This window comes from Lagenorhynchus albirostris, chromosome 10 (genome assembly GCF_949774975.1).
Source record: "Lagenorhynchus albirostris chromosome 10, mLagAlb1.1, whole genome shotgun sequence".
NCBI classification, from domain to species: Eukaryota; Metazoa; Chordata; class Mammalia; order Artiodactyla; family Delphinidae; genus Lagenorhynchus; species Lagenorhynchus albirostris.
In genome coordinates, this window is record NC_083104.1 from 66,132,378 (window position 1) to 66,157,295 (window position 24,918).

The 24,918-nt window shown below is 45.9% G+C and overlaps 1 protein-coding gene and 1 long non-coding RNA gene across 4 annotated transcripts in view; one reads left to right on the top strand and one right to left on the bottom strand.

Annotated features, from left to right (window-relative positions):
- Nucleotides 1-10,749, top strand: part of BRPF3 (bromodomain and PHD finger containing 3) — a 37,941-nt gene extending 27,192 nt beyond the window's left edge. Inside the window, exons 12-14 of one of the 3 annotated variants that reach the window (XM_060162711.1) lie at nucleotides 3,446-3,600; nucleotides 8,964-9,022; nucleotides 10,644-10,749. In XM_060162711.1, the coding sequence (XP_060018694.1) occupies nucleotides 3,446-3,600; nucleotides 8,964-9,022; nucleotides 10,644-10,735 (306 nt within the window). In that variant the 3' untranslated portion in view covers nucleotides 10,736-10,749. The other 2 variants (XM_060162710.1, XM_060162712.1) reach the window with 2 other exon arrangements.
- Nucleotides 1-24,918, bottom strand: part of LOC132527284 (uncharacterized) — a 38,811-nt gene that overhangs the window by 5,491 nt on the left and 8,402 nt on the right. The window contains exon 2 of the long non-coding RNA XR_009542936.1: nucleotides 13,796-13,917. This is a non-coding gene — a long non-coding RNA (uncharacterized LOC132527284). The remainder of the gene's footprint in view (nucleotides 1-13,795; nucleotides 13,918-24,918) is intronic.

Consider the following 24,918-nt stretch of genomic DNA (forward strand, 5'->3'; position numbering starts at 1 on the left):
TACTCTGTTTAACCTCCCCTTCACTTAACAGTACACCATGAGCATGCATGTCTTATGCCATTAAACATTCTTCATCAGCAACACTTTCATTACTGCATCATCTTCAGTCGTATGCGTGTACCTTATTTTAACCACTCCCTAGTTGGTCATTTAGATCATTTTGAATTTTTCACTATGATAAACAGCCAGCAGTAAGCATCATTGTAGCTTAACATTTGTGCACATCCATGGTTATTTCTTCACAGTGAAGAAGTCTTAGGAATGCCTTCTTGGGGCATCTATGTAAAATTCTGATGCAAATTGCCAAGTTGCCCCTTAGAACATTAGTTCTCGTTTATACTCCCACCAGCAGTAGCTAAAATTTCCATTTTTTCCATAGTGGCAGTAGCTAAAAATTCTAATTTTTACCACCCTGATTGTTATGTCTTAGGGCTCTTTCTATATTAGGGAGGTAATATCCATCTGGCCCTGAAAATACTGATTCTAACCTTTGGGGCATGTCACAATCATCTGGGGGAATTTTTTAAACAATGTAGATCCTGGGGCCCCATCTCAGATCAACTGTATTAGACTCTCTAAAGCCAGACCAAGGCATGAATATTTTTGTTTCTTTTTTTTAATGACTATTTTTTTTAACACTCCCCAGATGATCTATAGTGGGTGTTGAGAACCGCCCTGCCAGCCTATGCGTGCACACAGAGCTCTGAGCCTCTCCCAGCTCATTTTTGTCTATGGCTCTTTTCATAGACAGCAGCCTCTTTAGGTGAAGAGTGCAGGAACTCTGATCCTTTTTGGACAGGTGAGGAAACTGTAGCTCCAAGAGGTTATATGACTTTCTGGAGTCATATTGGAACCCATGCTACCTGCCTCACCCCCTGCTTAGCAGTGGCAGGTGGGAGATCCACATTGTGATCCAGCGCTGAGGAGGTTGGACCTGGGGCTGCCTTCACAGGCTCCATGCCCAGCTGTCAGTGAGACCCCCAGCTTAGTTGTTGAAGAATTGATTAAGACTGTGCAGGTTTAGTTTTGTTTTTTTTAATCTCACAATACAAAGAAAGCCAGTCTAAAACTAGTCTCTTTTTTTTTTCTTTTTTTTTTAAATAAATTTATTTATTTATTTTTTGGCTGTGTTGGGTCTTCGTTGCTCTGCACGGGCTTTCTCTAGTTTCGGTGAGCAGGAGCTACTCTTCGTTGGGGTGTGCGAGCTTCTCATTGTCGTGGCTTCTCTTGTTGTGGAGCATGGGCTCTAGCTGCGTGGGCTTCAGTAGTTGTGGCATGTGGGCTCAGTAGTTGTGGCTTACGGGCTCTAGAGCGCAGGCTCAGTAGTTGTGGCACACGGGCTTAGTTGCTCCACAGCATGTGGAGTCTTCCCGGACCAGGGATCGAACCCGTGTCCCCTGCATTGGCAGGCGGATTCTTAACCACTGCGCCACCAAGGAAGCCCCTCTTTTTTTCCTTTTTAATTATCTTCTTAATCATACATTTTCTTTTGTGATAAAGAAATTCAGCCACCACCTGAAAAAACCTACCACCTGAATACAACCTGTGTTTTCATTTTGGTTTATGCTCTCCCAGTCATTTTCCTCTGCATACTTAAATATGTACTTGCACATATAGTGACTATACGGTTTTTAAATTTCTGAGGCTCTTGTTCTTTAAAAAAATGTTTTTTGTTTTTATGTAAAAATTATGTATCTACATTGCAGAAGCTTTGGAAAAAGGGAAAATCAACACAAATCGCAGCATTATGACATCATCTATAAGCATTTTGTATTGTTGCTTCTATTTATCATTTATATATTATAGCCGTAACAATGGTGTGTGTACGCATTTGTTATGTAATGTGTTAAATGTTATTGCAGACTTTATTTCCATGTTTTACATCTGCATGACATTTGAGTGAATGGACCATTATTTATTATTTGGGGATACATTTGCCTCTGTCTTTTTTAAAAAGGGAGGCGAGCTCCCCTTAAGAGGCAGGCTTGCCCATCTTGCTTCTGCCCTTGGGGGGACACTTTTCACAGTCTGCCCCACTTTCCAAGCCAGGCACTATCCCCACTGTTGATAATCGAGGAAGTTCAGGAGGGCTTGTCTGGTGGTTCTCATTAGGACCCTTAGCTTCAGTCCCAGGAGGGACAGACAGGCTGGGAGTTAGAGTTTTTACCAAATCACACAGCTGGGGGCAGGGTAGTGGTGGTTCTTCCTTAGAGTAAACTCTTAACTAGAGGACCTGCTTTTAGCTGCTTATCTTGAGAAGGATGTAGGGAAGCTGGCAAACACCCAGAAGTAAATAGAGCAATTTATTATTATAAGAGACCCCCTGGGACAGGGTATAGGAATTAAGATTGCTCCATCTCTGGAGAAAGCTGCCTCCTCCGTAAGTTTCCAAGTCTCCCTGGCCTTGGTGCACAGAGATTATCAGCCAGCTGCTCTGGAAGCAGGGACTGTGTAGGAGGCAGTGGGCAGCAGAGGCCCAAGCCTTGTCCAGGCGCCTGGTTTTAGTCCCAGCCAGCTACATCCTTCTGTGCTTGGCATTCTCCTCTGTCAGCTAGTACTTGTCAGCAGACTTCTCAGCATCAGCAAGAGGATGAAATAAGATGATGTGTGAATAATTAGGAGCTTTGGTAACTTTGTCAGTGCTCCACAGCGCTGGAGAATTATTATGTTGATGCCACCAGGCATTTTGCTGAGCCCTTGCCCTTGTGGAGCCTGCAGCCTCAAGGATTCATTCTTCCAGTGGCCCTTGTTTCCGACCACATCATTCTCCCCTCTTCAGCAACCCTCCACACTCAGTCTTTTGCCTTCTCTCTGATTTTACCGTGGAGGTGCTAAAATTGTATCTGGTCTATGCACCAGGAAGGATTATAGTCAGACAGGAAGGTGGTGGGTAACCAGGAGATCTGTTTAGGTAGAACCAAAGGGATGGGCCCTCTGGCCGATTCAGGACCTTCTTCACAGCCATGGTGTCTAGGAAGCCCCTGAGATTTTGAAATGAATTGCACAGGTTCTAAAGGTAAATTGGCAGGGGAAAAAAATGGCCTCCATTCCTTTCCCCTAAGGGACATTGGGAGGAAGGCGTTTGTCTATCTGGCCTGGACATCAGAGATGCTCCACTCACTTCTGAAAACCCCCCACCCTGGCTTCCCAGTACTCCTCTTTCAGCTCTGGGGCCTGACAGTTGATGGAGCAAGCTCCCTTGTCGGAAGGTCTGATTGGAAAGGGCCAAAGGATTAGGACAATACCTGGGGAAACAGGGTCAGAATTTCTATTTGGGGTACTGAGGGTCATTGGAAGAGGTCAGCCCCTCCATCACTGCATTGTGGGCCGAGCCCATCCCCTGCATAGCTTTGGTGTACGGTGGTTCAGTGGTTAGTCCTACAGCAGGGTGCACTGGTCACCCCGTCCACCCCCCGCTGAATGCTGTCTCCTTTCCTGCTTCCAGATCATCGATCCCAAGATGCCCCGGGAGGGCCTTCTGCACAATGGCGTCCCCATCCCCGTCCCCCCACTGGATGTGCTGAAGCTGGGAGAGCAGAAACAGGCCGAGGCTGGAGAGAAGCTCTTCCTTGTCCTCTTCTTTGACAATAAACGCACCTGGTGAGTGGGTGCTGCTGCTGGGAGGGTGCACCAGGATGCAGGCCGAGGGGCCCAACCAGGTGGCTGTTCTAATGCTGACGTGCCGGAGAGGTACATAGAGGGGCTGTGGACTCGGCCACCCTGCCTCCACCCAGGTGAAGGTGAATGGTTACCTGCCAGCAGCCGGTCTGCATTTGCCATGTTAACAGTAACCTGGTGTTACTAATAACACTGATTAATGGTGTTAATAGTAACTGAGGGGTATTGCAGATTAGATTCCTTGTGAAACACTCTGAGATGGAGATTTGTATTCGGAGTCATTGGGAAGAGCTGTGAGGGTGAGGGGGTGCAGCACTGGGCAGAGGAAAAAGTTGAACTGCAGTGCACTTGCTGCAGAGGCCTCAGCTCATCCTGTTTGGAGCTCTGGAGCTGGGTGGCTCATTAGAGATGTCAGGGATTGGGGCTGTGCCTTTGTACCCCCATGTCAACCAGTCATTGAATGCTGGCTGCCCCTGGGGAGGGGGGTGACATTGATGGGGGTTGATTCCTGGAGTGGGACTCACTTGAGAGCCTGTAATCTGCCAACACTCCCAGCGGCTGCAGGGAAGCATGTCTCAGTCCTGGGCGGAGAATTCTGGGCAGTGCAGGATCCACCGCAAGGGGCTTGTCTGCTCATGGCTTACAAACACCAGCAGGAGGATTCTTTCACCTCTGCTTCTGTAGAGTGAGGAGGTAGGACTAGCTAATAGCTATCATTTATTGAGCATTTACTCCATTTCTTTATGCAAATTGCTTTACGTGTATGATTTCATTTGGTCCTCATTTAAATCTTCATTAATCCCCTCCCAATCCATTTTACAGATGAGGAAGCTGAGGCTCAGAAAGCCAAGAATCCATAGCCAGAACTGGGATACAAACCAAGATCTGGCTCCAAAGGCTGGGCTCTTAGCCACATGTTATATTCACTCAGGGACCTTTTAAAAAACACCAGGTGCAGGCCCCACCATAGATCATTTCATCGATTCCTGACATCAGCTCCACTTCCTAGCTGTAGCTCCCTGACTCCGCAAGGCAGGGTGAGGCTCAGAGCCCTCCAGATGACTCAGCTAGTCTCCCTGGGGGCACATGGGCTTCCCTCTGGCAACCGTCTAAGCTGAGTGAGTGTCCTGGGCCCAGCTGCAAAATAAGTCCCTTGGTAGTTTCCTGCCTGTGGCATCCCAGCCTGCCTCCCTCTGCCCTGTCCCCTCCCCCTGGCTTTGCTGGTCCTGGGCAAGTGGGTCCAGAAGAGCCTCCTTTGGGACCCACCATGGTCCAGCCTTCTTACTGTGCTTGTATTTTAGGCAGTGGCTTCCGAGGGACAAAGTCCTGCCCCTGGGTGTGGAAGACACTGTGGACAAGCTCAAGATGCTGGAAGGCCGCAAGACCAGCATCCGCAAGTCAGTGCAGGTGGCCTACGACCGTGCGATGATCCACCTGAGCCGAGTGCGGGGACCCCACTCCTTTGTCACCTCCAGCTACCTGTAAGGGCAGGGCCTGGCCTGCATCTGCCTGCCCTGCCTCCGTCCTGTGGGGCACAGAGAAGCCTCTTCCTGCCCCAGCCAGACGTACGGCTGGCAGCTTGCCCCTTCCATGGCAGGCCAGGGACTGGGCTGTATCCTCCCCAAGGACAAGGCCCCAGTTTGGACTAAACTGCATGGTTCCCCTGGTGGGCCTGCTGTGTGCCAAAAACTCCCACCTGAGCTCCCTCAGGGGCTTGTCCACTGAAGAACCAGTTAGAAATAGAAACAGCTGTGAGGCTTGGGCCCAGCCGAGGAGATAGACCTGGCCCCAGAAAGCAAGAGGTCTTGGGCTTTCTCAAGGGTGTGCCTGGCCCCTCCAACCCATTCCCAACTAACTACACCTCAGGGTGAGCGAGGCTCTGACACTGACCCCAGAGGTGCTGTGGATACACTAGGGTCCCACGGGGAATCTCACGGAGCTCACCCTCTCTCTCTATCACCTGTCCTCATACCTCTTCCCTGCCCCATCTTCTGCACCTCTGCCCAGTCTCTCTTTTTCCCTTGTTCCTTTCCCGACTTCCTCTTGTGCCAAACTGACAGAAACCATCACCAAACTGATCTTTTTCTTTTTATGGCTCATTCCCTTTGAGGCCAGCTGCTAGCCTACCACTTGGGTGACCCCTTCACCAGCACACCTCCCCACCCCCTTACATGTGCTACAGACAAACAACTGAGGCCAGCCTGTGAGAACTTGCCCGCTTAGATTGAGGCAGGGTCCCTCCAGCCCTCTTCTGTCTTGCAGAGAGGTGGGCTCAGGCTGGACGGGCTCCTGTCAGCAGACCAGGCTGCTTGTGCCAGTGTCCATCTGTCCACGTGGATTCGAGGGTTGTTGGGTGAAGCTGTGCCCTTTGGCTGGGTCTGCCCTTTCACTCCTCCTAGCGTCTCCTCGTGGGCTTTTCCTTTTCTGCACCTGCAGCCTCTAGCCTCTCTCTCTACCACTAGGGATGGCGTGGGGCCTGCAGTCCAGCATCTTCCTGTCCTGCACTCTGCCCTGCCTAGCCTCTGCTGCTCTGAACTCCAGGGAACACAGTCTTTTATTTCAAACCCTCTGTCCCTTTCCCTCTTTTCCTTCAACCCCCTCTCCACCTTTACCTTCTCAAAACCAGAAGGGAAAAAAAACTGTGAAACGGGAATGCTGACTGACAAACCAACACAACTTTCAGAGGCTTCGATGTCTGTTCTCTGGATGTTTCTTTTCACCTCTTAAGCACCAAAGTTGCAGGGCCAGGTTGCAGGCCACTGATTGCCATGTTGATTTTTAACCTGACGTTCTTTTTAATTGTTTTAAATTTTTCATAGGGGAGTTTTGGACAAAACAAAGTCACTGGGGAGATCACTGCCATTTTTACACACTTTTTAAAAATACAACCAATCAACCGCCACGACTTCTTATACGTTTGGGACATGAGCCAGAGTTTAAAAGGGAACCAACAAAACTCTCTATAACATAAAGGATGGGGTTTTGGATTTTGTACAATAATAAAACTACAATACAGCCTATGGCTAGGGAAGGACATAGTGTATATAATTGTAAAATACTGTTCTAAATTATTCAGGCCTATAGTTTCCATTACTGGAGTCCTCCATTGTGTGGCTGAGTATTTTAAATGCACACAGTGTGGTTTATTTAAAGGAGCCAATGAGTCCCCCCTCCCCAGGTAGTCGGTCGGCTGTGGACTATGTGACCTTCGTCTCAACCTGTGTTGTAAGATCTCGGGGCTTTCTCTCTCTCTCTTTCTGTGTCTGTCTCTTCCCCCCAATACTTTCTCTTTCTTAGTCTCTTTCTCCCTTTTTTTTTTTTTCAGTCTCTTTGAATCTTTCAGTCTCTCTCTGAGTCTCATTTTTAAAACTGCTTTTTTAGAACGGGAAACGGCTCAGATCCTGCTGTGGCATGGGGCCTATGTGTCTCAGTCGCGTCTGCTGTGAAGCACACGATGCTCTATTTATTGTAGAAAGTGACTTTATTTGCTTTCTAGAATTGTTTATAACAGATGGTATAAGAGAGGTAATAAACAGAGAAAAATCTATGCTTGTAAAGAATACAAAAGTTAATTTTACCTACTGTAATATGACTGTCTTAAACTTATTTTCTCTCTGAGAAATAAATGTTCTAATGGGCAGCAGTTGCTGTGTGTGTTTGATGTCGTCAGTGGGGCCTGCCCTTCTCCTCCTAATCTCTGTAGCCCTCCCCCTCTTCAAGACACCAGGGCCTGTTAAGAATGGGGTTGTCTAGCTGTTGCAGACTCCCAGCTGGACAGGGCTCTGTCTCTCTGTCTGTCTGCCTGCCGTCTGTCTCTTGGACCCCTGGGAGGGGTGCGAGAATGATTTCTGATGTTTTCCTCCCCAACAGCACTGCCTTTTGGGGGTTGTGGAAGGTCCAGCCTACTTCCCACACCTTGGCTGCTCTGTAGCCCTTTCCTTTAGGAACATCTGCTCCTTGTTCAGTGGGAGAAGTGGCCCGTTGGACCTCTCAGGCACCTGTTCACCAAGCTTGCAGAATTGGAGTGTCTAGGCTGCTCCACCTCCTTTGACATTATTGCCGTCCCCATTCTATAGAGAGGGAGGGAGCCAGGACACACAGAGAGTCAGAACATGAGCCTGACTCCTTTTAGAGCTGGAAGCGAGCCTTTATCTTACCTGGTCTTCATTTTGCAGATGTGGAAACAGACCAGCAAGATTAAAAAACTTGGCCAAGGTCAGCCAGCCGAGAAATGGTGGCAGAATTGTGGGACGACAATCTGGCCAAGGCTTTTTTTGTGGGCTCCATAGCATTTCAAGGCTATGCTGGCCTGTTCTGTATCTCCCTCCCCTCTCTGTGGCTCTGGCTCCAACATTTCTGGAAAGGGATATCTTGAGCAGAAGCAGGAGTATTCCCTGAGACAAACTGTTTGTTGGGCCTAGGATAGCTTTTCCTTGACCCATTCTCTCTGGTTCTGCCTGGCTCCTGTGCTCGGCTGGGAGTTATGTATTTCAGTGTGTGGCTGGAGGACACAGGAGTCTCCTGATCATCTCCTCCACAGGGCCTTTGAAATTCTTATTGAAGTCACTGAAGCGTAAAGGCTGTCAATCTGGTATAACATTAACAAAGTATCTCTAATGTACTGATAGTCCTTATATTATGTGTTAGAGTACAAAGCGACACACTCCTAATCCCACGAAGCTAACAACCTGATTTATAAGACACATTGCAGACAACTCTGAAAAAGCTTCCAGAAGAATGAAGCAGTTAATTCAAGTGGGGTTAAAAATACCTATATATGAATTTATATTTTGAATTACAAAAGCAATTTAGAGCGAAATTACAAGCTCGCCCTGTAGAACATTTTGCAAATAAAGGAAAAATGACCAGATGAGTAGGATTTTAGTAGAGAAGGATAAAAAGAAGTCATTGTAAATAGATGAAGCAGCTTAAACAAAGGGCAGCCTCTGGGAGGTATGGTGTGTATTCCAACTCCAGTGACCAACTGCCATCCCCTTTGACTGGAAACAATTTAGGGAGTGAGGCAGTGTGTTGGGATTAACAGCCCTGTCACTCACTTGCTGTGTGACCTCAAGCATGGTACTGGACCTCTCTGAGCCTCTCTCAGACTGATTTAATAGAGGACCCCAAAGCCAGGGTGAGGCATTAGTACATGGTAGGTGGCAGCATCTATTGAAGGATTTGAATAGGGAAGAAATGTGATTGCAGCTTGGCAACTAATTAGACATCAGAGTCAAAAAGGAGTGTTATGGCAGGGTCACTGTGTAGCTGGAGGGACTAGCAGTGGGTTTGCGGGTGAGGAGGGAGGAAGAGTTTAGTTCCTGATGAGTTTATGTTGCCTACAGGACATCTGAGAAAACCCCCCAGCAAGCAGATGGAACTGGACCTGGAGTCCCAGAGGAAGGTAGGAGCAGATGACAGAAATGTGGAGCGACTGAAGCCCATCAGTGTAGTTAGGAGAATGGCCAAGGGGAGAGAGGGGCAATGGCAGTGCTGAGGAAAGCCCCTTATGTTTAGAGGATGGGGCTGGGGGACAGAGGATGGAGACAGCGCCTTCAGAGGTATCTGGTCCCCAGGGAGGGCCTGACACAATGTCAAACCCTAAGGATCATCTAGCCAGCAACCCACCCCCCCACCAACTCATTTCACACAGAGTGGCAGGTCAGGTGTGCTCAGCATCACAGAGCAGGAAGAGGCAGTGCTGGATCAGAATCCAGAACCCAGCACTTTCTACTCTCTCCATACGCACATATTCAGAGCCCTAGAAGTGAGTAGACGTTTCCTTAATTAATTTTATCACTGCTGTTATTAAAACTCATGGCCTCAATTCTGAAATATGATACTGGAGCATGTAGAGGCACTCTGACCAGGAAAAGAAAATCTCACTTTCCTAGCAAGTTAAAAAATACCATTAAAAGCATTTGCCAAAACCCTGGTCAGCTTGACCACTTTCATTAATGTAATAGTTGCTATTAACACTTGAGTGTGAATTTGCTTTTCAGATAGACTCTTCTGACCTGGCCAGGCTGTGAGCTTTGAGAGAAGAGGGGGTGAATGGTAGGACTGCTAGGCTCTGGGACAGGTGCTGAAGGGAGATTGAGTATGGGAGCCTTGTCTGCCCCTGGCTCTACAGGCTCTCCACGGTATCTGTAGGGCAAGGAGTGTGAACATCTGGTCCTGCCAACTGCAGACCGTCTGGCCTTTACCAGGAAGAAAGGAGGGAGGTCTTTGAAGGAGGAAAAGTTTCTTCAAAAGATGGGGAAGAAGTTTCTGCCTGACTGTGTGGTGGAGAAGAGGGGCCAGGGAGGTGTGTGTCTGAGCCAGAGCTGGAGGGGAACTCTGACTTGACCTTGGCACTTGGGGGTTCCCTTCTGCTTGTCCTTTCCCTTAAAAGGTGGAAAGAAAAAGATAAAGATGTATTTGTATTTACTTATATTTTGCATGCTATATTATATATATTGCAATATAATTACATATATGTTAGTATTCTCTACAATTTTAATATTCTTAAGAGGGCTAAGACTCACAGGCTACATGGAGTAGAAAAAGCTAATTGTCCCCAAACTTCAGAAGGGTTGTTGTGTTGTTATTTCAAAGAACACTGTGTGTCCTTTGCTTGGCACCTGTAAGGCTGGTTGGAAGTGGAGGGTTTCAGTCTAACTCCCCTCATTTCTGAAGCAGTGTCTGAGTTCCTTCCTCTTTCTTTCTGCTTTGTATTGGCCTCTTTTGGGGCCATAAAGATAGTTGGGGGGATGAAATGTTGATGGTTCCTGGTGGGCAAGAGCGCAGGATGCATAGGGGTCCAGAGGAGGGCCTCCCCACCCACCCCAGCTTCACAGTCCAGAAGACTGCCGAAGGATTTTATCTGAGCTGGTCACAAAAGAATATAAAATTTGTTATTTGCTATCTAATTTGGGAAAAGAAAATTTTTTATGTGCAAAGGAGAAAGTAAGACTATTTTAACCACTTAGAAATAACCATTTCCACTATTTTAATGTAATTCCTTACTGTCTCATTTTTTCTAGGTAGAGCATGCATGTATTTTAGTTTCTTGTACTGGGTTGCTGGGAAATCAGCTGATAGCTGTCTGCAGTCACTGCAGAAGTTCTCAGCATGACTGGAACACAAGGCCCAACAGCTCTTCTGCCCAAGTTTAACTTTTCCTCACTTGCTAAGTATCATGAACTGGCCTGTGCCAACCATTGCCTGTTATTGTTTGCTTGTTCCCGTCATTTTGCTAAGATATTGGTAGACTCTAACAGTTGAAATTGAATAAGAGCTATAGTTCTCCATCCTAAGAACTTTTGCTATTGGGGGTACATTTCCATGGAAATAAGTCTTGGACCAAATTCCACCCCATGTTCAAACACCTGTGAGCGAGATGGCCCCCAAGAGGCCATATACATTCTTCTTCAGCTTGAGAAGTTCTTGCTCTCTGCCCTCTGGTACAGCACCAGCACCTGGCATGAAAGGTCATTCCAAGGTGGACACAACACTCTTTTGAGTGCAAAACCAGCTGCTGAGTAGGCCCCTCAGGGGGCCAGAGCAACAGAGCTTTAGACCAAGAAACAAATTTTGTTGTTTTTGATATAACTTTACATACAGTAATTAAGATACACAACCTTGAATCTCTGTGAAATTTTACATTTGTAACCATCCATGAAACCACCACCCAGATCAAAATACAGAACATTTCCAGTGCCCCAGAAAGTTCCTCATGTTCCATCCTAGTCAATATCTACTCCCCCCATCCCCCAAGGGTAACTACTATCCAGGGTTCTATGACCATAGATCCATGTTGCCTGTTCTTGAACTTCATATGAATGGAATCAGACAGTGTGTGTACGTTTTTGTCTGGCTTGTCTCATTCAATATCATGTCTCTGGGCTCCATTCCTGTTATGCCCATAGCTGTAGCTTGTTTTGAGTAGTATTCTGTTGTACAAATATACCATAGTGTGTTTATTCTCCTGCTGGTGGACATTAGGTTGTTTCCATGTTGAGCTGCCATAGTAACACTGCTATGAACATTCTTGTACATGTCATTTGGTGGACACAATGCTCATTTCTCTTCAGAAAATCCCCAGGAGTGGAATTGCTAGGTCACTGGTTGGGTGTGTGTTTAGCTTTAGTAGTTCTACCAAACAGTTTTCCATTGGTTGGATGATTTACACTCTTGTAGCCATGTACGGCAGTCCAGGTGTTCCACATCCTTGCCAGCACTTAGTATTGTCAGCCCATGACGTTTGCTCTAGACCTGCTTGTTGAATGACTTCCGCTAAGAGCCATCATACAGCAAGGCTTCTTTCTTCCTGTACAACACTACCTTGCTCCCAAGGGAGAGTTATGAACTGCCAAGGTGTTTTCAACTAGGGAACCCCCCATTGAGGGGATGGGGGAGGTGGGAGAACTGATCCTGTCCTGTGTGGCTCAGCCTTCTCTTAGCACCTACCTCTGTACTATGGTGCCACCCAGATCCTGCTTTGGCTCTTTGGGGAATAAGGAACTTCTTAGTTCAGAGTAACACAATCCTCCCTGGCCCCCTCCTCCTCACCCGTGGCCATTGGACTCTGGGGGACTGAGCCCAGCTTCAGGGGCTTCCTTTCTCATACAGACCCACACTGCCAATACTTCACTCCTCTGGCATCCTGGGTACAAGCAGGGCAGAAGGCACCCCCTGCACATTGTGTCCAAATCCTTCCTCGCCCACTGGCTGGTATCTGAAATTCCATTAGCACTTCATGCCTTTACCTCTCAAGGCCATGATCCTTGGGGACATGCCTGTGGCCCTGGTTTCCTTTGAATTATTGTTATCCCCGCGTGATAAAGAATGTGCAAGCAGGTCTTGATGAGGCAGTAGAGCAAAGGACACCGGGTCCTTGAGGGGAGGATTAAAGAGGGGATGAAAAGGGCCTATTTGCTTTTGGCTGACCTTGGTGACACAGACACACATTTCAGAGCCATCAAGGATGACGGCTCACTAAATCGACTTCAGAGGAATTGTTCAGATCACAGGTGGGCGAAGGTCTGAGATAAGACCATAGGGTCAGGGGAAGAGACCTAGAGAGGGAGTCTTGTTTGGGAACAAAGCTCTGGAAACAAAAGATTGCAGAGCCCGCATTGATGTGGGCAATCGTGTGAAGCCAGCCCTGTCCTTAGGTGCAAGAACGTGTTGGGGTCTAGGCCAAGCTGTGGGATGAGGACACAGGCTTCCCTGGGCTGTCCAGTGGGGCTTCTTCTTATGATTCCACTTATGATTTTGGACACATTCCCAATGTTTTGGAAGGTTTTGGCAGCCAGAGCCCCGCCATTCCCCCTCCTCCTGCTCCTGTCCCTCCCTCCTCCCTTCCTCACACCCTCCCTTCCCTTTCTCCCTCCCCTCTGTGTCTCCCTCTCTCAGTCTCTCTTCAAATTTTATTATTCTTTATTATTTTTAACTCCAATTGATTTAAGTGATTTAGAAAATATAAATATTCAGGAAAGTCTCCCTCCTTGTCCCCAGCCTCCTAGTTCCCCTCCCAGAGGCAACCGATTTTTCCAGTTGCATATGTAACTTTCCAGAGGTAGTTTAATATCAGCGTATGTGTACACGTGCGCACACGTGTGTCTATGGGTGTATGTATCCCTTTTTTTATACAAAGGGTAGCACACTGTTCACATTGGTCTAGCCCTCATTTTTTTTTTTTTTTTTGCGGTACGCGGGCCTCTCACTGTTGTGGCCTCTCCCATTGCGGAGCACAGGCTCCGGACGCGCAGGCTGAGCGGCCATGGCTCATGGGCCCAGCCCCTCCACGGCATGTGGGATCTTCCCAGACCGGGGCACGAACCTGTGTCCCCTGCATCGGCAGGCGGACTCTCAACCACTGCGCCACCAGGGAAGCCCTAGCCCTCATTTTTTAAAATTGTTTTTATTAAATATTGATTAGTTATAAAAATAGTAGTTATACAATATATACCTATTAAAAAAAAAAACCATGATACAATAAGCCACCTGGTACCTACCACCTCTCCTAGACAAAGAAACAGGGCCTTTAAAATCCTCTTTGTGGCCCTTCCCAGCCTCACCTTTTCTTCCCCTAAATACTGTCCTAAATGTGATGCTTATCATGCCCTTTTTTCCTTTATAGTCCTGCCCTATGTTCGTGTCACCATACAATATGTATGGGATAGTGTCTCACCTTTTTGGATTTTGAAGAGAAGGAAGTGTACTGCCTGCAGTCTTCTACAGCTTGCTTGTATCCCAGCCACGATTAGATTAAGGGTCTTGAGGTTCAGTTGAGTGATGCCAATCATTTTCACTCTGGTATGGAATTCCATCGTATGAAGACACCACAATTAAGTTTTCATTGCACTATTTAAGGACATTTGGGTTGCTTCCAATTTTTTGCTGCTAGGATCAGTGCTTGTGTGAATGTTCTTAATTGTTTCTCCTGGTGTGTATGTATGTTTTGGGGGTTGGTTGGGGTAAGGATGTCCGTGGGGCATTTGCAGGGGCCTAGGGAACACACATTATTGTCAACTTCAGTTGATAAGGGCGAACTGTTTCCCAGAGTGGTTGTGTCAGTTCACATACTTGCCAGCTCTTTGAGAGTTCCCTTTGCTTCACTCCCTCGCCGATGCTTGGAATTACCAGTTTTTAAAATGTTACAGGCTGATACATGTGGGATCATAACTCATTGTGGTTTAAATTTTTTATTTCCCTGATTATGCACTTCGAATTTTTTTACTTAAAATATATTTTGGCAATTGTCCTATATCAGAGCGGTAAGGACTTCCTCCTCCTTTCCTGGACTGGAGAGTGTTCCATCATATGGAAATCTGACTATTTAACCAGTTCCTTATTGATAGACATTGAGTTGGCTCCATTGTTTTACAGTCAATTCTGCAATGAATAGCTTTGTATAGAGATGGTAAAGTGTGTCTGTACCTGAGGGAGTCTATATGTAGGTTTCTTACATAGGGACCTTCTGAGACGTTTAGATGAAAATGGAAGATGGTTTTTGCTCCCCTCTGGCCCACCACCTGTCCACTTCCGGCAAATTCCCTTAATTCCCCAAGTTCCCAAGATGGGAACTGTATCTGTCCTGTCTTGTTTCACCACCACACCTTTTCTCTCAGATGGTAATGCTCATCTTCCCCCCTTCCCTCTGAACCAACCCAGAACCAACTTGTTCACCCCTACACTCCACCCCCCCACCACCACACACACACAGATTCCTTAGGGACCGTCCTACCCCGGCATCTCCTTCTTAGGACCATCCCCATCTTAAGAATTAATATTTCCTAAGGGGGTGGACTTTGCCTGGCCCTGAAGGAGAGGATAAGAAAACTGACCGCAGCCCTTACAGAATGAATAGTCTCAAAGGGGGCGGAGCAACAGATATATAAAACAACTAGGAAGTCAGTTGTAGGACAAATCCCAGCCCAGCATCTATTGGCTGTGCTGCCCTGGCAAACCTGGGCCTCATTTTCTTTATAGAAAGAGGACAGTAACCCTTCTCTGGGGCTTGGGGCCCAGTGGGGCCTGTGTTCACACACTTGCAGGTCATAGCTTTCCTTGTTATCAAGGACACTTCTAATTCAAGGAGCCCATGAAAATGACTATGGTAGACACAAGTTCAGGGTCTGAGAGCATCCGGAGGAAGGGGAAGGAAGCCCAAATTGACATGTCGGTTCACAAAGAACTTTTCCTTATTCTGCTATAGAGCCCACATATTCTCTCTTTGGTGGGTGTTTTAGGGGGCTCTGAACTTATGCAGCTATAAAGTATGCTACAGTGAGCAGCCTTGACCTCAGGTCATCTGGCATGAGCAGGTACATGTGCTGGATGAGGCTCTAGATGGGGAGCTGCTGAGTGCACTGGGCACCATTCAGTACATCCTCCCTGAATCTGCTCATAAGACTCAACCATAAAGATACTTCTTCCTTCCGTAATCAGACTCCCTTAGCACTTTCACCCATAGACTCTGGCTGTCTGGGTACATGTCCTGTCTTCTGGGCACTTGTTTAGGGAGAGAGCAGGCCTAATTTCATTCTCCTGTGCTCAGCACACAGTAGGTGGGCACTCAACACAGGTGAACTGAGTTACCATTAACCTTCATGGAACATTTTCTCATTTGGTCCTCAAAACGACCTTGTGTGTGGGCCTGGCAGAATGATCATCCCTATTTTACAGGTGGGTAAGCTGAGGGTCAGAGACACCCTGTCTTGCCCTTGGCCATACTTGATCTTGGCCTCAGGCTGAGGAGGAACGGAAACCCAGGGCTTCTGACTCCCAGCACAGATTCACTACCCCTGGGCCACACTGCCTCCCAGGGGCTGTTGAAATGCAATTAGCTGAGGTAGGACCCTTGTCTCAGCCTTACTCTCTGGCTGTTTTTCCCTACACAGAACTAATGGCCAGGGCCTTCAAAGCCTTATTTTCTTGTTTATTTGCCAACAAAGATTAGAAAGATCAGAATATCTAACCAACATTTTTTGAGTCCTCACACACTCCAGGCAACCTCTCAGCTCATTTACTTTTCAGAAGCTGAGACATTATTATCCCCCTCATACAGATGAGGTTAAATGAGTGGTAAGTAGCAGAGCCGGGATTTAAACCCAAGCGGAGTCCACTTTCTTAACTTTTCTATACCACTGGCTCTCAGTCAATGGCTTTTAGTATATGACACTAATGAATTATCATTCTATTCTTTCAAGCCTCTGTTGAAATGGTGGCTCTCTGCTTGGTATTTTAGGGATGACAGGAAGGTCCTTGGGGGAATTCCCTGGTGGTCCAGTGGTTAGGACTTCACGCTTTCATTGCCGAGGGCATGGGTTCGATCCCTGGTTGGGGAACTAAGATCCCACAAGCTGTGCGGCATGACCCCCCCAAAAAATTAAAAAAAAAAAAATAACGTGCTCATTTTACAAAATAAAATAAAATAACAAACAAAAAAGGAAGGTCTTTCACCCATAAAAATCTAAATACCTTCCCACCAGTTTAGAGCTGCTTATGATTGCACAAGTAGAGCTATATCCCTTAGGCTGACAGCTTTGATCCTTCATGAAATGAGATACTCCCAGGTCTTTTGTCAACTTTTTAATGCTCAGTCCTGCTTTTCATGCCATGAACAGCTTTCTCCTTCTCTATAGTTCTTACAATAAAACAAAAGAGGTTTTACTCAAATGTAACATTAAATCACACTATTAAATATGACTTTACAAACTCCTCCTCTCACAACTGCCACTATTTACGAGTTATCTGAAGGTCCTATCTCCTGTTACAGAAACTGGATTTGGATCCGCTTGCCTGACACACAGCAAAGCCAATCTACTGACCCCAGGTTGTGGTGAAGAAAAGTACAGTGTTTATTGAAGGCACTGAGCAAGGAGAGTGGGCAGCTCATGCTCAAAAGACCCAAACTCCCCAGTGGCTTTCAGGGAAGGGTTTTAAAAGGCAATGTTAGTGCTGTGGGTTGCATTCTTCTGGCTGGTTGGTAGTGAGGTAACAGGGTGAGGTTTTGGGAATCAACATCATCAACCTTCTGGTCCCAACCGGCCTGGGGGTCTATGTGCTTGTGGACAGCAGTTTTCCTGGTTGGAAGCAGGAGAAGTCTGGTTTGTGTAAAAACAGTTTAGGAATGTGTGTCAGACCTCGTTATCTATATCTTTCAGGGAACTGGGAATTCAGTGACTCTGCTATGTAACTGATTTATAGTCTAAATTGTTATGTTTCCTAGCCCAACAGCTATTCTTTGTTTCTGTGTGTTCGAATTTCCTAATATTTAACTCTTGAGCCAGACTTTTGAAACTGAGGGGGGCCCTGAAGCAAAGCCTTTTACCTCAAGAGATGGGGAACATGGGAGGGGTGGCTTGTACACCCGAGAGGTCCTAAAGTGTCCCACACAGTTTCACTCCCACCTCACTGTCCTCTGTCCCACTCATCCTGCCACTACGCTCAGTGCTTTCACCATCCATTTGCCCAATCCACCGATGCTTTGGCCTCCCTGCTCCATGGCCTCCTCTCCCCCAGTGATCTTATCTTCCCTGGCTCACTACTCAGCCCCACACTCAAGCCCTAGGCCCTCTGAAGATCCCATGTTCAAAGCTCTTTCTAGCTCTTCTCTTCAAGCCTTTACTCCCGTGGGCCCCATAGTCCACTGATCTCACTACCTTTCACTGTCCCCTTCAAATCCCTTCTCCCCTCCTTTCCCTGCCTCAACTCCATCGTTAGTGATTACAACTCTTCTCTTGTCTACAGCCTCCCCTCCCGTACCTCAAGCTTTCTAGATTGTACTCACTTGGCAAAACTCCAGCCCAGTTAAATCCAGCTCTCGGCCGGCTCCACCTGCTCCACTGTATATTTTACTTGTTTACTTTGCTTGCCTCTGTCTGCCCCTATAGTACGTCAGCCCCAGGAGGGCAGGGACCGTGCCTCAGTCCACTGCTCTGTGTCTCAGTCCATACACAGAGCAGTGGACTGAGGCACGGTCCCTGCCCTCGTGGGGCTGACAAGGTAAATGTGCATGTTTGCTGAGTGCATTTCTTTCAGATGGTGGAAAAGGATCTGAGAACTTGTTTATGGTGGTACCTGGGGGCAAAGTGGAGGATGGAAGTCACATTGTGTCCAAGGAGGAACAGAGGAGGGGGTGAAGGGTGAGGAGGACAAGCAGGGGACTCCTCAAGTTTGCCCAAGGAAAATGCTGCTGTTCCTTCCTAACTGACTCTTCTTGTTCTGGGAGAAGATCTTGAAAGAGTTCTTCATTCTCGAGCCCAAATTACAGAATTCTAAACCTTTACCAAATTGTTGTTTCCTGATAGTCTTGGTCACTTAAGGCTTCCAAGAAGACATTTGAATAGCCGTGATTAGCAGAGAATTGAAGCCCAGAGAATAGAAGGACACATGGGCACTGGTGGCAGAGCCAGGACTTGAACCCAGTATCCCGCCTGCAGTCCTGAGTTCTCTCCAACTGTCTGCTATGCTGCCCTGCTGTGCTGTCATTTGCCCAATTGTCCTTATCCTTAAAAGAAGGAGAGAAAATGTTTTGTCTAACCCACACTGAACACTCTTGAAAAACACTCTGGAAGAGATTTGTTACCAGTTCGGGTCCTTGGACTCTTTAATCCATAGAAATTGATAAGAGGCCAGATGAGGAATTCAGGCAAGTCTTTATTGGGAGCAAAAACAAATAATGGGTTCCCTTGCTCGCTCTCCTAGGAGGGTGGGCTGGTCCCTTACATGGGGTGATGGTAGGGGCGGATTGGTAGGTCGGGCCAGAGGGGTAGCTTAGGTGGTCTGCCCACCCCCTCAGTGGGGCTGTGTGCAGGAGTTATGCACAGAGCTCACCCTGTTTTTATCCTAGCACCTCAGAAATAGCAGTAGGTTTATGGCCTTTTTATGTCTTATTCTTCATAATTGCCCCAACTGTGCATGTATATAGTTATTTTTAGTCCCTTATAGTTTCTTTGTACTGTGTCGCTCTGGTAGCAGGTCCTAGGTCGCAGCCTATCTTAGATTGAAGGATCCAACAAGGCTCCGGCAAACCCGTATGACATGCTTACAGAGTGACACACATTCCCTTATCTAATCCCCACGGCAGCCCCCTGAGGTTGGTACTGTTATTACCTCCATTGTGTGGAGAAGGAAACGGAGACACAAGGAGGTTACACAACTACACACACAGGAAGTGACGGAGCCTCTGTGTGATTCAGGAGCCTATGCTTATAACCTTGATGCTCTAGGGTCGTAAATGCAACACAAAAATGACTTCTCAATTTAAGCAAAATTTTTCCCCCGAAAGGTTTGAGTCCTGTCAACTAAAGGGACTCTGACCCTCTGAAACAGAAAGCAGTGTGGGAAGGCAGGCACTCCTTGTTAAATTGTGTGCTAGAGATATTTCAGCCCCAAGTCTGAAGGGGAAGCGCCGGAGGACAGGGAAGGGGAAATGACACTTGGTTTGTTCCATTTTGTGCCAGCTGCTGTCTGTACATTAGCTCCACGCAAGTCTCACAGCGGGCCTAGGTCATGTGTTCCCGCAGCTAGTTGGTGGTAGAAGTGGGATTCAAAACGTACACATTTTACTCTACCAAGAGGCTTCCCAAGGCAGTGTTACATAGGACGTGTTTAAACACCACAAATAAGGCATTTCTGGGTCATGAGCTTGGAATTCAAAGTAATCTTGGTTAAGCCCCAGCTGAGGCTCTGATCATTGCATTCTTTCCTTCCTCTTTATCACTTGAGAACTGAAAAATTTTGTACAGACTAGACTTTCCACTGAGATGGATAGAAGGGTTTGAACCAACTAATCGCTAAGTTTCGACTCCAAAAAAGGAAACAACTTGTTCTAATTTGCCAAAACTTAGGTCAAATACATTTTTTTAAAAAACTGAATTGTCCACAGGATCCCATTTGGCATTTTTGTCTTTTTAAAGATCAGTGAACTAACGTGAGGTTTCTAAAGAGAGCCAGCCCAGAGTGATAGAACCGTGGCCTGGGGGTCAGGACTCCTGGGTCCTGGGCCTGGCTCTGGCTTGGGCTTGCTGTGTGACCTTGAGCAGGTTACCTCCCATCCTGGGCTTCAGCACTATGAAATAAAGGGCTTGTGTCTGATGAGCTCTCTGTTCACCTCTAGACCTCAAGTTCTAGGATAGGATCATGGGCTCTGGACTCAAGACACTGGAATTCAAACCCCTGTGTCATCATTTACTAGTTGGTAAGTGAGCATGTTGAACAAGCTGCTTAACTACTCTGGGATTCAGTTTCTTCATATGTGAAATAGATTGATAATACCTCTGTCACGGGGTTGCAAAGACTGAATGAGAAAATTCCATAGTTCCCAGCACGAACAGAAGATGCATTCAATACTAGACACAGCAGTGATGAGGGTTCTTTATATGTTATTAAAAATCAATAAAGAACCAGATCATAAAAATCTAAGCTTCCACCAATAAGTACTTATTGAGCACTTATTCTTCATTTGTGGTGAAACTTTCGGTTGGCTGCCCAAACCATCCCCAGCCCCTTCTTGGCCATCTCCAACCACAGAGACTGGAAATCCCGATATTCTCTTTCCCAGCCTTGCTCGAAGCTTGAGGTGGCCATGTGATCCATGTTTTGGCCATGAGACATAAGCTACTGGGTGTCTTCTAGGAAAGTTTCTGTTCCCTGCTATAAGGGACAGTTACCAGTGGACAGCCCCCTGCTGCTGCCCCTTCTGTTTTTTTCCTGCCTTAAAAATATATTATGTGGAGCAGTGGCAGCTGTCTTATGATCATGAAGCACAATCACAGGGAGGAAAAGCCAACAAGCCAAGTGTATCAAAGTGTAAGGCTGGAAAGAGTCTGGGTCCTGGATGACATTGTTGAACAGAGAAATCAGCCCCAGCAGCTGCTGGCTGTTAGACTTCTCACTAAATGTTAAAATACAAACCCTGTTTGTTTAAGCCACTGTCATCTGGGCTTCCTGTTCCGTAGCTGAGCCCATCCTATCTCATACATCATTCAACGAACATTAAGTTTCTACTAGTTCTAGGCACAATTCTAGGTATGAGGTTTACAAGAAGGGATAAGACATCTTTGAGGTTTTACAGCCTATTCAGGAAGACAGCCAAGCTTTTTTTTTTAATGCAATGAAAATGTAAGTGGTGGTACAATTGAAGTCTCAAATGTTAGCCTGAGCACATAACGGAAGGGGTAGACTATTGCTTCTAGACTGTAAAAGCTTTCAGAACAGATACTTTGTTTTTCTTACCAATACATCTCTAGCACGTCTCTTTGCATATAGCCAACACTCAATAAATATTTGTTGGATTTGGTAACTGTTCGTGCGGCTTACCCTGCATGAAGGATGATCTCACTTCTGTGCCCTTTTGAAGTTAAATGTGGCCACAGGACTTGTTTTAGCCAATGAAATGAAAGCAGAATCGAAAAGGGAACCTTCATGCACTGTTGGTGGGAATGTAAATGAATACAACCACTAAGGAAAAGAATATGGAGATTCCTCAAAAAATTAAAAATATAACTACCATATGAACCAGGAATTCTACTTCTGAGTGTTTATCCAAAGAAAACAAACCCACTAATTTAGAAAGATACATGCACCCCTGTGTTCACTGCAGCATAATTTACAATAGCCAAGATATGGAAGCAACCTAAGTGTCCATCAATAGATGAATGGATAAAAAAGAATGAAGTCTTGCCATTTGTGATAACATAGATGGACCTAGAGGGTATTATGCTAAATGAAGTAAGTCAAACAGAGAAAGACAAATACCATATGATTTCACTTATATGTGGACTCTAAAAACAAAACAAACAAACATAATGAAACAGAAACAGATTCATAGATACAGAGAACAGACTAATGGTTGTGGGGAGGGGGGTTGGGGGATGATGGGTGAAACAGGTCCATTTTAGGCGGAAGCAGGTAAAAGCCGGTGCCAATCTCTGTGCTCTCTCTTCTCCCTTGCTGTTTGTTGCTGGAACATAAACTAGCCAAACCTGACTAATACAGTGAATGAATAATTGAGTGAATTATTTGAATATAATATTCAAATAATATGAATGAGTGAATTAATAGTGGCAGTGTTGGTAATGGATTAAAGGGGTGGGGACACCCAAGGCAGGAAGTTTGGGACTGACACTATTGGTTCCCTACCCTCTTCATGCTCTTCTCATTCCTGCTGGCAGAGCCTGCATCCCACTATTGAGATTGAAACTGCCAAATGATGGCTTTCCCAGCCTCCCCTGCAGCTAAAGCATGAATGTGTGACACAGTGCTGGCTAGTGGACCCCGAGGGAGAGTCTACTGGGGGGCTTTCTGGAAAGGGCTTTTCTCTCAAATAGAAAGGACAGACTTTCCTCATTGTGTAAGCTACTCCACATTGACTTTTCTGTTACTTGCAGCCTAAAGCACCATCACTGATACAGTATTGATTGCTACAATGTGGCAGGAGCCCATGTGAGAGATGAGGCTTAGTTGAAAGGATAGAGAGGAAAAGATAGAGCTGAGGAAAGCTTGGAAGTAAAATCAATAGGACTCGTGACTGATTGGGTGCAGGGGTTGAGCTGTGTGCTGTGCGGAATAAAAGAGGTTTAAAACCCAGTCACTGATGTCAAGGATCCCAGTGAGAGAGATACATACTGAATGAAAACACCAACTGCACGAGGTAGCCTATCACGGGCCAATGTGTACTGTAGGAGCTGTGAGGAGGGAGGGATGAGGAGGCAGCACAGGACTTGAAGAATGGCTGGACTTTGGGTTTGGATGGATAAAGAAGATGATGATAGTCTGGGCAGACCCTTCCTAATATATTTTAGACCAAATTTTATAGCTAGTACGTTACAAATAGTCTTTGTCTTAAAACTTCCATTTTTAACTTTGTTTCAACCATTTTCACATAGTAGATGAAAGGCAATAGAGGCACAATCCAGTTCAATACCAGATGTACTTCAAATGTAAGCATCATTTAAAATATGGCTACTTAATACATCATTAGGTAGATACGCTGTAGTCATTTACCTATTTGCTTGCTCTCAGATGCTATGGGTTTTCAATGCTTGAATACCTAAAATAGTGCTCTCGTGGGACTTCCCTGGTGGTCCAGTGGTTAAGATGCTGTGCTTCCATTGCAGGGGGCGCAGGTTCGATCCCTGGTCGGGGAACTAAGATCCCGCATGCTGCCACACAGCATGGCCAAAAAATAGAAAAAAAAAAAAAATAGTGCTGTGGTGAGCTCTTTTGGCTAGAGTTTTTCTATGCCTTAGATTATTTCCTGAGGATAAATTTTCAGGAATGGAATAACTCATTCAAAGAAATATTGAAAGCAGTGAGCCTCACCCAAGACACAGCTGCTATAATTCTTGATAAATAGCCAAATTGCCCTCCAAAATGCTTCTATCATTGCACATGAGATTTTTGTTGAACATGAAAAATGAAAAACTGGATCACCTGACTCAGGAAGAACTTAGTATGTATTATGGCTATTTTCACCTTGTGAGCTTCGCCCTCAGGACTCTCTTTTTCATCTCAGGTTCCTAATAGTCAGGGTGGGCTGCTCCTGTTCTGAGCTCATATGGTCTGAATACATGGCTTAAGTTGGAGATATAGTTAACTGAGCTAGAAAGCAATATGCTTCCTCATCTTTTCTTGAAACAGAACTCCAACCCTTCATCAAAGAGCTAAACAAAGTAACCATTAAATAGCCAAGTAAATAATTCGACGTGATGACTTGTTTTTAAAAAGTAAACTCTTAGGTTTAAATAATAATTAGGTTTCTTGAGAAATAAATGTTTCTATTCTTTTCTCACTAATCCTGAATTATTTTCAAGCACAGCCTAATCTCATCCTGATCTTGGTCCTCTGATTAGAATGGGCCATACTAATTGGAGTTAGAATTAAAAAGTCCTTGCAGGGCTGATGTAAGGACCTATCTGGCTTCCCAGACCAGCAACCTGTTATACTGGCTGTTGAGTCTACTTAACTCTCAGCCTTGGGCTCAGACCCCCTTACCCGCCTTCCCCCCACACACAGAGGCTGAGACCACTTTGGGTCCCAGATAGGCAGACAAGAGGGGCTAGCCACGTGAACTAGACTGTCATCTGTCTCCTCCGGAGGGAGAGGACGGTCCTGGGCATTGAGAGAGAAGCACAATCCTAGCAGAGACTGGAAAAGGATGTTCAAAGGGATGGCAGGAGCCTACCTCCCATTTGTAGCCTTTTTTTTTTAGATTCCACATATAAGTGATATCATATATGTCTTTCTCTGTCTGACTTACTTCACTCAGTATGACAATCTCTAGGTCCATCCATGTTGCTGCAAATGGCATTATTTCATCTTTTTTATGGCTGAGTAATATTCCATTGTATCTATGTACCACATCTTCTTTATCCATTCTTCCGTTGATGGACATTTAGGTTGCTTCCATGTCCTGGCTATTGTAAATAGTGCTTCAATGAACATTGGGGTGTATGTATCTTTTGGAATTATGGTTTTCTCTGGATATATGTCCAGGAGTGGGATTGCTGGATCATATGGTAGCTCTATTTTTAATTTTCTAAGGAATCTCCATACTGTTCTCCATAGTAGCTGTACCAGTTTACATTCCCACCAACAGTGCAGGAGGGTTTCCTTTTCTCCACACCCTCTCCAGCATTTATTGTTTACCTCCCAGTTTGGCTAGACATCAAATATCTGCATCATTGAAAAATCACAAGAGTACCTGAACAATGAATTGGCAACCTTTTTCCTAACTACAGGACTAATCAAAACTCAATATAATAAGTTTCCCTTTACTTCTCTGAATCTCATTTCCTCTTCTAT